The 12747-nt window shown below is 38.8% G+C and overlaps 1 protein-coding gene across 5 annotated transcripts in view; it reads right to left on the minus strand.

The window, feature by feature from the left end:
• SHROOM4 (shroom family member 4) overlaps nt 1-12747 on the minus strand; it is a 206495-nt gene that overhangs the window by 92113 nt on the left and 101635 nt on the right. For 4 of the 5 annotated variants that reach the window (XM_082608938.1, XM_082608933.1, XM_082608935.1 and 1 more), the window contains one exon: nt 10005-10156. The exons of the other annotated variant lie outside the window; for it this stretch is intronic. In XM_082608938.1, coding sequence (XP_082465064.1) covers nt 10005-10156 — 152 coding nt within the window. The remainder of the gene's footprint in view (nt 1-10004; nt 10157-12747) is intronic. 5 annotated transcript variants of the gene reach the window in all.

The following is a 12747-nucleotide window of genomic DNA, read 5'->3' on the forward strand; positions in this document are numbered from 1 at the left end:
GAAGAAATGGACAAATTCTTAGAAATGCACAACCTTCCGAGACTGAACCAGGAAGAAACAGGAAATATGAACAGATCAATCACAAGCACTGAAATTGAAACTGTGATTAAAAATCTTCCAACAAACAAAAGCCCAGGACCAGATGGCTTCACAGGCAAATTCTGTCAAACATTTAGAGAAGAGCTAACACCTATCCTTCTCAAACTCTTCCAAAATATAGCAGAGGGAGGAACACTCCCAAACTCATTCTACAAGGCCACCATCACCCTGATACCAAAACCAGACAAAGATGTCACAAAGAGAAAACTACAGGCCAATATCACTCACGAACATAGATGCAAAAATCCTCAACAAAATACTAGCAAACAGAATCCAACAGCACATTAAAAGAATCATACACCATGATCAAGTGGGGTTTATCCCAGGAATGCAAGGATTCTTCAATATACACAAATCAATCAATGTGATACACCATATTAACAAATTGAAGAAAAACCATATGATCATCTCAATAGATGCAGAGAAAGCTTTCCACAAAATTCAACACCCATTTATGATAAAAACCCTCCAGAAAGTAGGCATAGAGGGAACTTTCCTCAACATAATAAAGGCCATATATGGCAAACCCACAGCCAACATGGTCCTCAATGGTGAAAAACTGAAATCATTTCCACTAAGATCAGGAACAAGACAAGGTTGCCCACTCTCACCACTCTTATTCAACATAGTTTTGGAAGTTTTAGCCACAGCAATCAGAGAAAAAAATAAATGAAATGAATCCAAATCGGAAAAGAAGAAGTAAAGCTGTCACTGTTTGCAGATGACATGATACTATACATAGAGAATCCTAAAGATGCTACCAGAAAACTATTAGAGCTAATCAATGAATTTGGTAAAGTAGCAGGATACAAAATTAATGCACAGAAATCTCTTGCATTCCCATACACTAAGGATGAAAAATCTGAAAGTGAAATTAAGAAAACACTCCCATTTACCACTGCAACATAAAGAATAAAATATCTAGGAATAAACCTACCTGAGGAGACAAAAGGCCTGTATGCAGAAAATTATAAGACACTGATGAAAGAAATTAAAGATGATACAAATACATGGAGAGATATACCATGTTCTTGGATCGGAAGAAACAACATTGTGAAAATGACTCTACTACCCAAAGCAATCTACAGATTCAGTGAAATTACTATCAAACTACCACTGGAAAATTTCACAACTTGTATGGAACACAAAGGACCCCAAATGGAACAGGATAGGAAGCCCAGAGATAAACCCACGCACATATGGTCACCTTATGTTTGATAAAGTAGGCAAGAATATACAGTGGAGAAAAGACAGCCTCTCAAATAAGTGGTGCTGGGAAAACTGGACAGCTACATGGAAAAGAATGAAATTAGAACACTCCCTAACACTATACACAAAAATAAACTCAAAATGGATTAACGACCTAAATGTAAGGCCAGACACTATCAAACTCTTAGAGGAAAACATAGGCAGAACCCTCTATGAAATAAATCACAGCAAGATCCTGTTTGACCCACCACCTAGAGAAATGGAAATAAAAACAAAAATAAACAAATGGGACCTAATGAAACTTAAAATTTTTTGCACAGCAATGGAAACCATAAACAGGACGAAAAGATAACTCTCAGAATGGGAGAAAATATTTGCAAATGAAGCAACTGACAAAGGAATAATCTCCAAAATTTATAAGCAGCTCATGCAGCTCCATATCAAAAAAACAAACAACCCAATCCAAAAATGGGCAGAAGACCTAAATAGACATTTCTCCAAAGAAGATATATAGATTGCCAACAAACACATGAAAGAATGCTCAACATCATTAATCATTAGAGAATTGCAAATCAAAACTATAATGAGATATCATCTCACACCGGTCAGAATGGCCATGATCAAAAAATCTACAAACAATAAATGCTGGAGAGGGTGTGGAGAAAAGGGAACCCTCTTGCACTGTTGGTGGGAATGTAAATGGATACAGCCACTATGGAGAACAGTATGGAGGTTCCTTAAAAAACTAAAAATAGAACTACCCTATGACCCAGCAATCCCACTACTGGGCATATACCCTGAGAAAACCACAATTCAGAAAGAGTCATGTACCACAATGTTCATTGCAGCTCTATTTATAATAGCCAGGACATGGAAGCAACCTAAGTGTCCATCAGCACATGAATGGATAAAGAAGATGTGGCACATATATACAATGGAATATTATTCAGCCATAAAAAGAAATGAAATTGAGCTATTTGTGGTGAGGTGGATGGACCTAGAATCTGTCATCCAGAGTGAAGTAAGTCAGAAAGAGAAAAACAAATACCATATGCTAACACATATATATGGAATCTTAAAAAAAAAAACAAAGGTTATGAAGAACCTAGGGGCAAGGCGGGAATAAAGACACAGACCTACTAGAGAATGGACTTGAGGATATGGGGAGGGGGAAGGGTAAGCTGTGACAAAGTGAGAGAGTGGCATGGACATATATACACTACCAAACGTAAAATAGATAGCTAGTGGGAAGCAGCCGCATAGCACAGGGAGATCAGCTCGATGCTTTGTGATCACCTAGAGGGGTGGCATAGGGAGGGTGGGAGGGAGGGAGACGCAAGAGGGAAGAGATATGGGGACATGTGTATATGTATAACTGATTCACTTTGTTATAAAGCAGAAACTAACACACTATTGTAAAGCAATTATACTCCAATAAAGATGTTAAAAAAAATTCTGAGTCCTTCTTATGTGCCATAAGCTGTACTAGGTGCTGAGGACACAACAATGAATATGAAGCAGCTGCTCCCCTCATGGTTCTTCTAGTCCAGGGGTCAGCACATTTTTTTCTGTAAAGCGCAAAATAATATTTTTTTGGCATTTCAGTTGTGACAGTTCTGTCACAACTACTGAGTTGTGCCATCATAGTGTGAAAGCAGCTATAGACAATATGTAAATGAATAGGCATGGCTCTGTTCCAATAAAACTTTATTTATGGACACTGGAAATTGAGTTTCATATAATTTTCACATGTCATAAAATCCTATTCTTTCTTTTCCCCAACCATTTAAAAATATATTTTAAAAAACACTCTTAGTAGCAGGCCATCCCCAAAAAGTTGATGGGTTGGATTTAGCCCATGGGGTAAACTCCTGGCCTGGTGTAATGGGGAAGATAAACGTAGAAACAGATTATTTCAACACAATGTGATAAAACCTACTAGAGTTCTATGGGAGCCAGAGGAAGTTCACCTAACTCAAGCCAAGGCATCCAAGAAAGTACCCTAGAAACATCCCCAGAGCTGAATCTTAAAGGTTAATATGAAGGCATTAACTAAGGAAAGAAAGAGGAAAGTATGCTCCAATAGAAAGCAGAGAATGATCGGAGTCAGAGGTGACAAACAGCATGAAATTCTTAGGGAATGGTATTGCTCTAGCACAAAAGACAAGTGTCAGATGAAGTTGCAGGTATGGGTAGGGATGAAGATATACAGTGTCTTATTTACCATGCCTCTGGGCAATGAAGGCCACTTACAAGTTTCCAGTAGGGGATTAATATAATTGAATCTGTATTTTAGATTTACTTCTGTGGCAACACCTTGGCAGACAGTTCTGAGACAGCCAAGAGGCTACTGAAATAGTCCAGGGGAGAGATGATAAGGGCAATAGTGGTGAAAATAGAGGGAGGAGTGTAAATTCTGGAAATGTCTAAGAGGTTAAATCAACATGGCTTAGTGAGGGAGAACAAGGAGTGAAAAATGACTCAGGTTTCTCACTTGGATGGCTAGATGGATGAAAGTACCACCAACCGCTATTGGAAAGGGAGAGAGTTTTATAAGCCAGATAATGAGTTCAGATTTATACACATTGCCTTTCAGTTTCTGCTGGGTTTTCCTGTAGAGATGTTTACCAGGCTGCTGTGCATATGAGCTTTGGGGAGAGATCAGAACTAGAGATATAGTCGTGAGCACAGAATAGTGTAAAATGATATTTGAGGGCTTGATGATATTGAAGAGCAGCTGTAAAGAGAATGGGGTATGTGAAAGCCAGAAAGAGGTAAGGTTGTTATCAGAGAGTTGAATTTAGTGTTTCTCAGCTGATTCCTGAGAATTAAGCCCGAAGCCCTCAAGACAGTGGTTCTCAAACTGTAAGCTTTACATCCGGAAAGCTTGTTAAAACATATTGCTGAGTACAACCCTCAGAGTTTTGATTCAGTAGGTCTATGGTAATGCCCAATAATTTGCATTTCTAACAAGTTTCTAAGTGATGCTCGCCAGTAAGAAACAGAGCCCTGAAGAATCCATTGTATGTAATGAATTAACTTCTCTCTTCTGCATCTAGCACACTCCTAGTTATGTGCCATCCTTGGGAAAATTGAGATAATGGTCACTCAACTTATTTTCTTTCTTCTGTGATTCAGATAAGGAACTCCAATGGAGAAAGACTGGAAGGTGTCAGGGTTCCATGATTGAGTCACCAGACCCCAGCCTAGGTTAGACATTCAATAAATACTTGTTGACTGAAAGGTTGGCACAGTCCATGGTACAGTCGGGGGAGTGAGCTGCTGATACAGAAAGGTTTATCTCTGAAGTTGAGATCAAGGGCCCATAAGACTAAAGTTTGTGATTCTTTACAAGAACAATGAAATCTTTCAGTATGACGGCAGGAACTGGGGGAGAGAAGATGATGGTGAAGCAGGTGCCAAAGTATAAAACGGAAGTGGGAGAATGACCTGCAGGCTGATAGATGACATTGGTAAGGAAATGAAAATGATAAAACCTGCTTGTTTGAATTTCAAAAGGGATTTTTGTGTGAGGGTAGAGGAATAATGGTTTAGAAGTTGTCTGTGGAAAGCATGCCTAAACCAGGGCATGTGTATATACAATCCATCAAATTGTGTCTTAATTTTATCATTACAACAGTGTCCTGAGACTTTACCCACGTGATAAAAAATAGCGTCTACACATTTTCTCTTTCTGGACAGTTTTGTAATTTCCAGCATAAACAACTTCTTTCTTTCATACATATTTCCTACTAAGGTCATTTCTAAGAATTGTATGTGTTTGGTTGCTATTGTGAATGGGATATGTTTCTCCTTATAGCTCCTCATTGGTTAATGTGGTCTAGTTTTAAATTAAATTTGTGCTTCTTTGACTTATCCTTTGAACTGGTTGTAACACCTTACAATTTTCTTATTAATGTTAAATAAAAATCTTTAACACGTTCATTTTTCTATCGCTATGAGTTAAGATTTTATCTTTTTAAAAATTATCTTTTAACATTTGCAATGAATTGTTATTGTCCAACATTACTGAATTAGATTTGATAGAATTTCATTTATACGTTTTCCATCTAAGTTCAAAAATTGGATAGAGGGCTTCCCTGGTGGTGCAGCGGTTGGGAGTCCGCCTGCCGATGCAGGGGACGCGGGTTCGTGCCCTGGTCCGGGAGGATCCCGCATGCCGCGGAGCGGCTGGGCCCATGAGCCATTGCCACTGGGCCTGCGCTTCCGGAGCCTGTGCTCCACAGCAGGAGTGGCCACGGCAGTGAGAGGCCCGCATACCACAAAAAAAAAAAAAAAAAAAAAATGGATAGAATGTTCTTTTTGGAGCAGTTTGTCAGATGTTGGTATCAGAGTGATGCTACCTTCAAAACCAATGTGAGTAACTCTTCAAGGTGTTCAATTGTATAACATTGCTATAGAATTGAATTTGTCTATTCCTAGAAAGTTTGAAGGAACTCACTGGTAAATACATCTGACCTTAAAGTATTTGTAGAAGTTTCTCTTTGATGATTGTTTTCAATGTTTTTACAATTACAGGTCCATTTAGTTTGCAACTTCTCAATAATGCTTGCCATTTAATATTTATTAGATATTTTAAATTTCTCTGAGATTTTCAAATTTATTAAGGTACAATTTAGTAGTATCCTATAATTTAAGAAGCCTTTGTATTTGCTCTTATATTCCATTTATCATTTAAATTTTATTTATAATTCATCATTGTTTTCTTGATTAAATTTGCTAGAGGCTTATCTACTTAATTCATCCCCCCATTAAAAAAAACCCTACCCGTCGGCTTCATATTATATTGGATTCTTAGTCACATAATTTCATTCTTCATATTTAATAATGAAATATTTAAGGCTATAACTTTACTCCTGAATATTACTCTCAAAGATTTGATAAGTCATGATCTCATTTTTGTTATTTTTTATTAGTCTGCCAGTGTTTCTTTGAGCTAATACTTGCATATAAATTGTGTTCTGAAATATTCATGCAGTTGAAGACTTCTGTTTACATTTGTTTTCAAGTTTATAAAAGTTTTACATTATCATCAGAGAACAGAGAAAGTGTGCCTACTTGCAAGAGTTTGCAAAGGTTTTCTTTGTGGCATATCAATGATCATTTTTTAAAATGTTACCAGAATATTTGAAAAGATAGTGCATTCACTGTCTATAGAATACAATTTCGACATTTATTAATTAACCCTATGAATTATGGTTTTCAAAACTTTGAAGTATATAGTTCAGGTCTACTTTATCTGATATAGTTAAATTACATTAAAGTTTCCCATATAGACATTTATATAATTTTTTTTCTTTTATTAAAGGTTTTTTCTTTACATATTTATAGTTATATCCTTTTTTTTTCCTCAAAGAATGGTTTCATGAATACCAATCCTTAATATAGTCTGTATCTTCTATCTCTTGGGACCAATGTGATTGTATGGTTATTGGTCCTGTTTTGTTTTCTTTATTTCAAATAGATAAGTGACATGAACTGATGCTTATTTGGAGAATGGATTGATTGGAAGGAGGTGAGACTACAAGATAAGAAGCCAGTGAGAAGACTATTACAATGGTCCAGGTAAGAAATAATGAACAATTGGATTAAGACAAGGGCTACAGAGAGGTTTTTAGCAAGTAGAATAATCAAGACTTGGAATAACTTGGATTGAAGTGGCTTGAGGCAAGTGAGAAGAGTTGAGCGCAACACCTAGATTTATGACTTAGTTAACCATTATCTAAAGAGCAATATAGGAGGAAGAGCTGGGCTGGCTTTTCAGAATAAGCCATTTTCTGAAGTTCCTTCTTTATATTCGCCCACAAACACTCAAGCTCAGACCTAAAGCTCAGTGTTGAATCTTTGTCAGTTGATTGCTTTACTCAAACCAAAGACTTTCTGCCTTAGTATAAAACACTAGGCTAAATATTAAATTTCATGGAGATCACATTTCTTTTACGTGCTGAGAGCTCTTTCATAAATTAGAAGAATAACTTGGACCAGGAAAGAAGGAATAAATGTCCTACACCATCCCCAGGGTAGTCCATAGGTGAAGGTTAGGTTTTCCACAAGAGGGCAGCATCACCTAATAAATTATGTCATTGAACGCCTCCTCCAATAGGGGTTGAGACGGGGAAGGTGAAAGGGTAGACGACGTAGGTTCTGGGAGCCATAGGACCTGCCACACCATGAAGACCAAAGGGCCCGATTATCTCCAAGGCCATAATTATAGCCACTCTTAAGTGACTGGTAGTGGCAGATGTCACCACAGCAGGGAGAAAGAAGACATGGAGCTCACCAAGGGAGGATGAGTGAGTGACACACCTGAACACTCTCATTCTTATGACTGGATCAGAAGCCAATACGGATCATGTCTACATTCCTTCTAAGTGCTGGTACCTCTGTATAACCAGTATTTCTCAAGGGGCTTTATTTCCTGTCAGATCTTTTTCACCCCTAATGGTTTCCCAGCAAATCTTGTCTCTGAAGGTTAGGTTGCAAAGCACAATACAGTTTGATTATCTCCTTATTTCATAATGGTGGTTGGTTACTCCAATTATGCTTCTTTTATACCCTAGGGAAAGGAATGGGACTGAAATTCACTGAGAACCTATTATGTTAAAGGCATTTTACATAAATTGCCTCACTTAATCACCATCCTACTATATAGGAACTATTATTTCCCATGTGACAGAACCAGGAAGTAGCATACATGTGTCTATCTGATTCTAAAACAAAAACTTCTAAATTCACCAAGCTGCCCCTTTAAGAAGCCTTATTTAAAACCTAAATTATGACCTATCCAATACTGAGTCAGTGACAATGTGTCTATTGTATAAGACATTATTTAACATGTCACCTCTTACCTAGGTACATGGGCAGGCATGGCTTAGTCTTATGTAGCAGCAGGTAATATAATAAATCAATGGGATCCTATATAACTTCACCTTTACTAACTCAAAATCTTTCCCCCTAAGTATTCTCTCCTCAGGATAAATCATTTGCATATAGAGCAGGAGAACAATGGAAAAATTAAAGATGGCTTCTGTGTTTCTGGCTTGGTTGACTAAGGGCATGGTGGTCCCCGTCACTGAGATAAGGAGCTTGGGAGAAGAAGAAGATGATGCATTAGGTTTTGAGCATGTTGTGTGTGAAATGCTTCTGAGACATCTAAGTATAAATGTCTAGTAGAAGTTGGTTATAGGGGTCTGGGGCGTAAGAGATCTAGTCATCCACATACAGATGATAATTGAAACTCGGGGACCAGGTGAGATTTTCCATGGTATATTGATGAAATTAGAAAGGGTAGAATTAGGGGAAACACCAACATTTAAGGGATGGGCAGAGGAAGAGCAGGTGGTAGAGGAACCTCATTTTAAAAAATGAACAGAGAGATAGAAAAAGAACAAGGAAATGGGGTATCTTGAAAGCAAGAAAGGAGAGTTTCACAAAGAAGGGTGTAATCCAGAGCAACAATGTCAAACGCCACACGTAAGTCATATATGATGAAGACTAGAAATAACCCATTGACTCTGACAACTAGGAGGTAATACATATATTTTGACAGAGTAGTTTCAGTGGACTTCTGGGGGTCAAATTCAGACTGCAGTGGGTGGAAACCTAAACGGTAGGTGAAGGTAGGTGAAGTAGAAACAGTGAGTATAGACTCGCCTTTTGAGAGACTGGATATGAACAAAAAGAAGACGGGGCAGAAGCCAGAGGGGGAAGTATGATTACAGGAAGACACAAAATTTTTTCTAATAAAAATAATTAAGATGGAAAAACTTAGGCATGTGTATAGGATAAAGGAAACTAACAGAAAGGGAGAAGTATGAGCTCCAGGAGTAGAGAACAAAGATACAGCAGCAGAATGAAAGGGAGACCTATGGTAAGCTCACCTATAGGTGGATGCTTTGGCAGCAGTAGAATGACTGTCCCTTTCTTCCAAATATGTCCTTATCTTCCTCCTGCTTGTGCCACTCCACTTACCTAGAAAGCCTTTCCCCTCCTGATGGTTTCTTTGTCAAATTCTACCTGTCTTTTAGCTTAGATTCCACCTCCTCTATGAAGTCTTACCCTAACCATCTCTTCTGAAGTGCTTTCTCTTTCTCTTGAACTCTAATAGCAATTTCTGTCTGTTCATTTGACAATCACCCTTCACCCTGTGGAATCTCCTTTATGGCTTTCTTTAAAAAATGTATTGCTAATTAATTTGTCTTATGCGTGTCTTTTCTCCCCTGTTAGACTGTACACTCTTCAAGGGCAGGCTTCCTGTCTTAGAGTTTGCCACAGCCTCCAGAGTGTCTAGCATGGCTGGGAGTAGGATCTCTTTAAATCTATGTGGTTCAGCAGTGGCAGCCTTTTATGAAGGAGGATTCAGAAAAACACTGGTTAGGTAGGCCCTTGGTGTGTATTGAGTCATTTAATTCTCTCAAAAGCAAATGAGGAGAGTGAGTCTTGCAGAGGTAAAATAAATTTATGCAAGATGACATGGGTAGTATGGGATAGTGCCAGGATTTGAACCAAAGGCCCTTTCTCTTATGCCATTCTGCTTCAGTTGTCTGCAAAATTCTGTTCACATGAAACACCTCTTTCCTTGATATTGACAGAGACATGCCTCTATTGAGGCTTTACTACCAACCAAGTGGTTTCAGCGGCCCCTGCACCTTATAGCAAATCTCCCTGTGCCTTACCTCCTGACAATCAGCTTGAGGATCCGGAAGGAGCCTTTGATGAGGATGAGGGCCTCTTGGCGGGAGCCATACAATGGAGTGCCATTGATATTCACCAGCTCATCACCAGTCCTCATCTTCTGGGACAAGGCTGCCTTGCCTCCATCTTCAATCTGTGTTGCAGAGGACAAAAAAGAAAGCAGGTGGTGAGGCGATTCCTTCCCCCAAATTCTACTTCCTGGCTCCTCCCAACTTCTGAGCCACAAATAGTCCTGGGGGATGGCACCAAGACGCTCCAGGGAGCAGCTAAGAAGTTGATTATAGGCCATTATTTACTGAAGGAAAAGCTTTGGCAAGCCCTTGAGGAAGAAAACAACACAGACATAATGCAATCTTTGCCCTGGAGGAATCAACAGTCCATTTGGGGAGACAAGTGCTTCTAAATAAGAAAACGATGTTCGAAGGAACTCCACAGTGTGGGCATGGAATAGCAAATTGTGCACACAAATTAGAGCCAGAAGAACTAGGATTCAGCAAAATGACCTTTGGCAAGTCCTTCTCTCTTTGGGCAGGTTCTGAAGTCTGACAAACTTGAGTGTGAATCTTGGCTCTAGTACTTCCTAGCTCTCTGACCCCAAGCAAGTTACCTAACATCTCCATGTCTCAATGGCCCCATATGTGAAATACAGATAATAAGCATCCCTACCTCACAGGGTTGTTAGTATGTGAAGTATCTGGGAGCAAGGGGTTGACTCTGAAGACCTTGAAGGTGGCTTCCAGCTCAACCTTCTGTGAGTGGAATTGCAAATCCAAAAGATACAAAGTAACTGATCATTTATCTATATCTCTTCAACAAGTATGTTGTTGACAGTGGGCACTGACCAAATGTTGGGAGCATGGGTGTTCACTGTTCCACCATAGCCTACAGTATTTCCATTGGTCAAGGGCAATCTTGGCAGGAATGTAGTCAGGCTGGGGCATGGGCATTGAAAGAAAAGGAAGAAATAATAGCCACTAGGGTAGGCAAAAGCAAAGCAAAGCAGAATGTTCCCCCAAGGATCCTTACTTACGGCTACTTTTGTATGTGACATTTCTTCTACTACAAAGGTGAGTTCCACCGATTGGAACATCAATTCCATCCATGGTGGTAAGAGTCATCTCATCCATCCATTAATCCATCCTCAAGTTTTTTTTGTTAATTTCTAGTATGCAGGGGACAACATGCTTAGTGCTAGAGATACAGAAATGAACAAAGTACACATAGCTCCCAGATTCAGGGGTGGGTTACCATCTAAAGTTCATATGTCCATGGAGATGGGCAGGTGAAAAAAGGTCCAACTCACTAATGGAATCAGGAAGAGGTGTTTGTTTGTTTCTCTCAGAAGCAAAAGAGTTGAGGATGATTAAACCATACAATTCTTAGGGAAAGGCAGGTTCTAAATGGTGCAGCTAAGGGCTGGTCTTTGCTGCAGGTGTTTTTACATTTACTTCTACTCTTGTTCCAATCTTCCTTTCAGTCCTTTATAGCATCCCTCCAATCTATCCCCACACCACGTAAGTTAGAATATTGCTGAGCTTTAGGTTGGCCAGCTCATGTGCAATTTGGCAGATGAGACCTCCTGAGTTCAGAAAAAAATGTTAATTCAGGATTTTAAAAATCCCATCAAATAAATTGAAATTCTGAGTTAAATCACAGACTGTTATTAAATTTATTGCTGCTAACCCAACAATTTTTTAAATTAACCTTTGTCTGACAAATCATAGGTTAGCCAAGTGACATTGAATATATATATACCTTTGTTCCAATACCTGGGCCACCACTCAAGACAAAACAAGCCAATATTGGTAAATGGGGAACAACTCTCAGCAAATTAAGTAGGATCACACTCTTATTTCCATTGTCATTATCATTATTACTTCACAGTCACTGCTGCCAAAAAAAAAAAAGAAAAAAGAAAAAGAAGAAGCAGCCAAGTGCTGTACTTGAATTTCAGAAGTTCTGTTTGAATGATTCATTCCTTTGGCATCCATGGAAGGCCCTCAGCATCAGGCAGGACTTTCAACAGGCATCATCAGCCATTTGAAAGAGCTTCCTCAGGCTAACAAAGAACCACAAACAAGAGTCTAACTAATGAATGCTAATAGATTTTTCCTGTTGATGTACATTAGTCTTAATTCACTCTACCCATTTTTAAATTCATATAACTCAATTATCCATATTACTGTTAACCATAGCAAGTCTTTCCTTCAATATGTATTGATATTAAGTACCACCTCGGGTTAATTAAGCACTTTGTTACATCAATAAGATTTGTTTATTCTAGACCAGAAAATGAAAGAGGGGTACCTTTTAAACTAAAATGCTTAATTATGGCTGCAGCAAAAGATCAGGCATTTTGCATTCCCTACTGCCACTTTGTTGGCCACTATCTGAATCCTTGCAGGGACTCTTTCTTGGACTATAGCCTCAAGCCAATTGTCCACGCCCCTTTTTCTGTTCCATGCCCTTTCTCAGTCACCAGCAGCATCACCTTCAGAACATGAAAAATAGTAACTCCATTTTAGCACAAGTTTGAGGGTTCACAGACAACAAACCAGCAAATTATGGCACCAAATCCCAAAGTACAGACAGGTCCAGATCAGGAAATGAAACTCCATTTGGTTGAAGAGCCCTTGGACTATACCCCAAACTAGCCCTTTCCCAAACCCAGGGCATTTACTGAGCTATACAACAGATTCCTTCTTATTCCTCCTAACTTTTGGA

The sequence above is a fragment of the Mesoplodon mirus genome, assembly GCF_964341445.2.
Source record: "Mesoplodon mirus genome assembly, chromosome: X".
Classification (NCBI taxonomy): Eukaryota; Metazoa; Chordata; class Mammalia; order Artiodactyla; family Ziphiidae; genus Mesoplodon; species Mesoplodon mirus.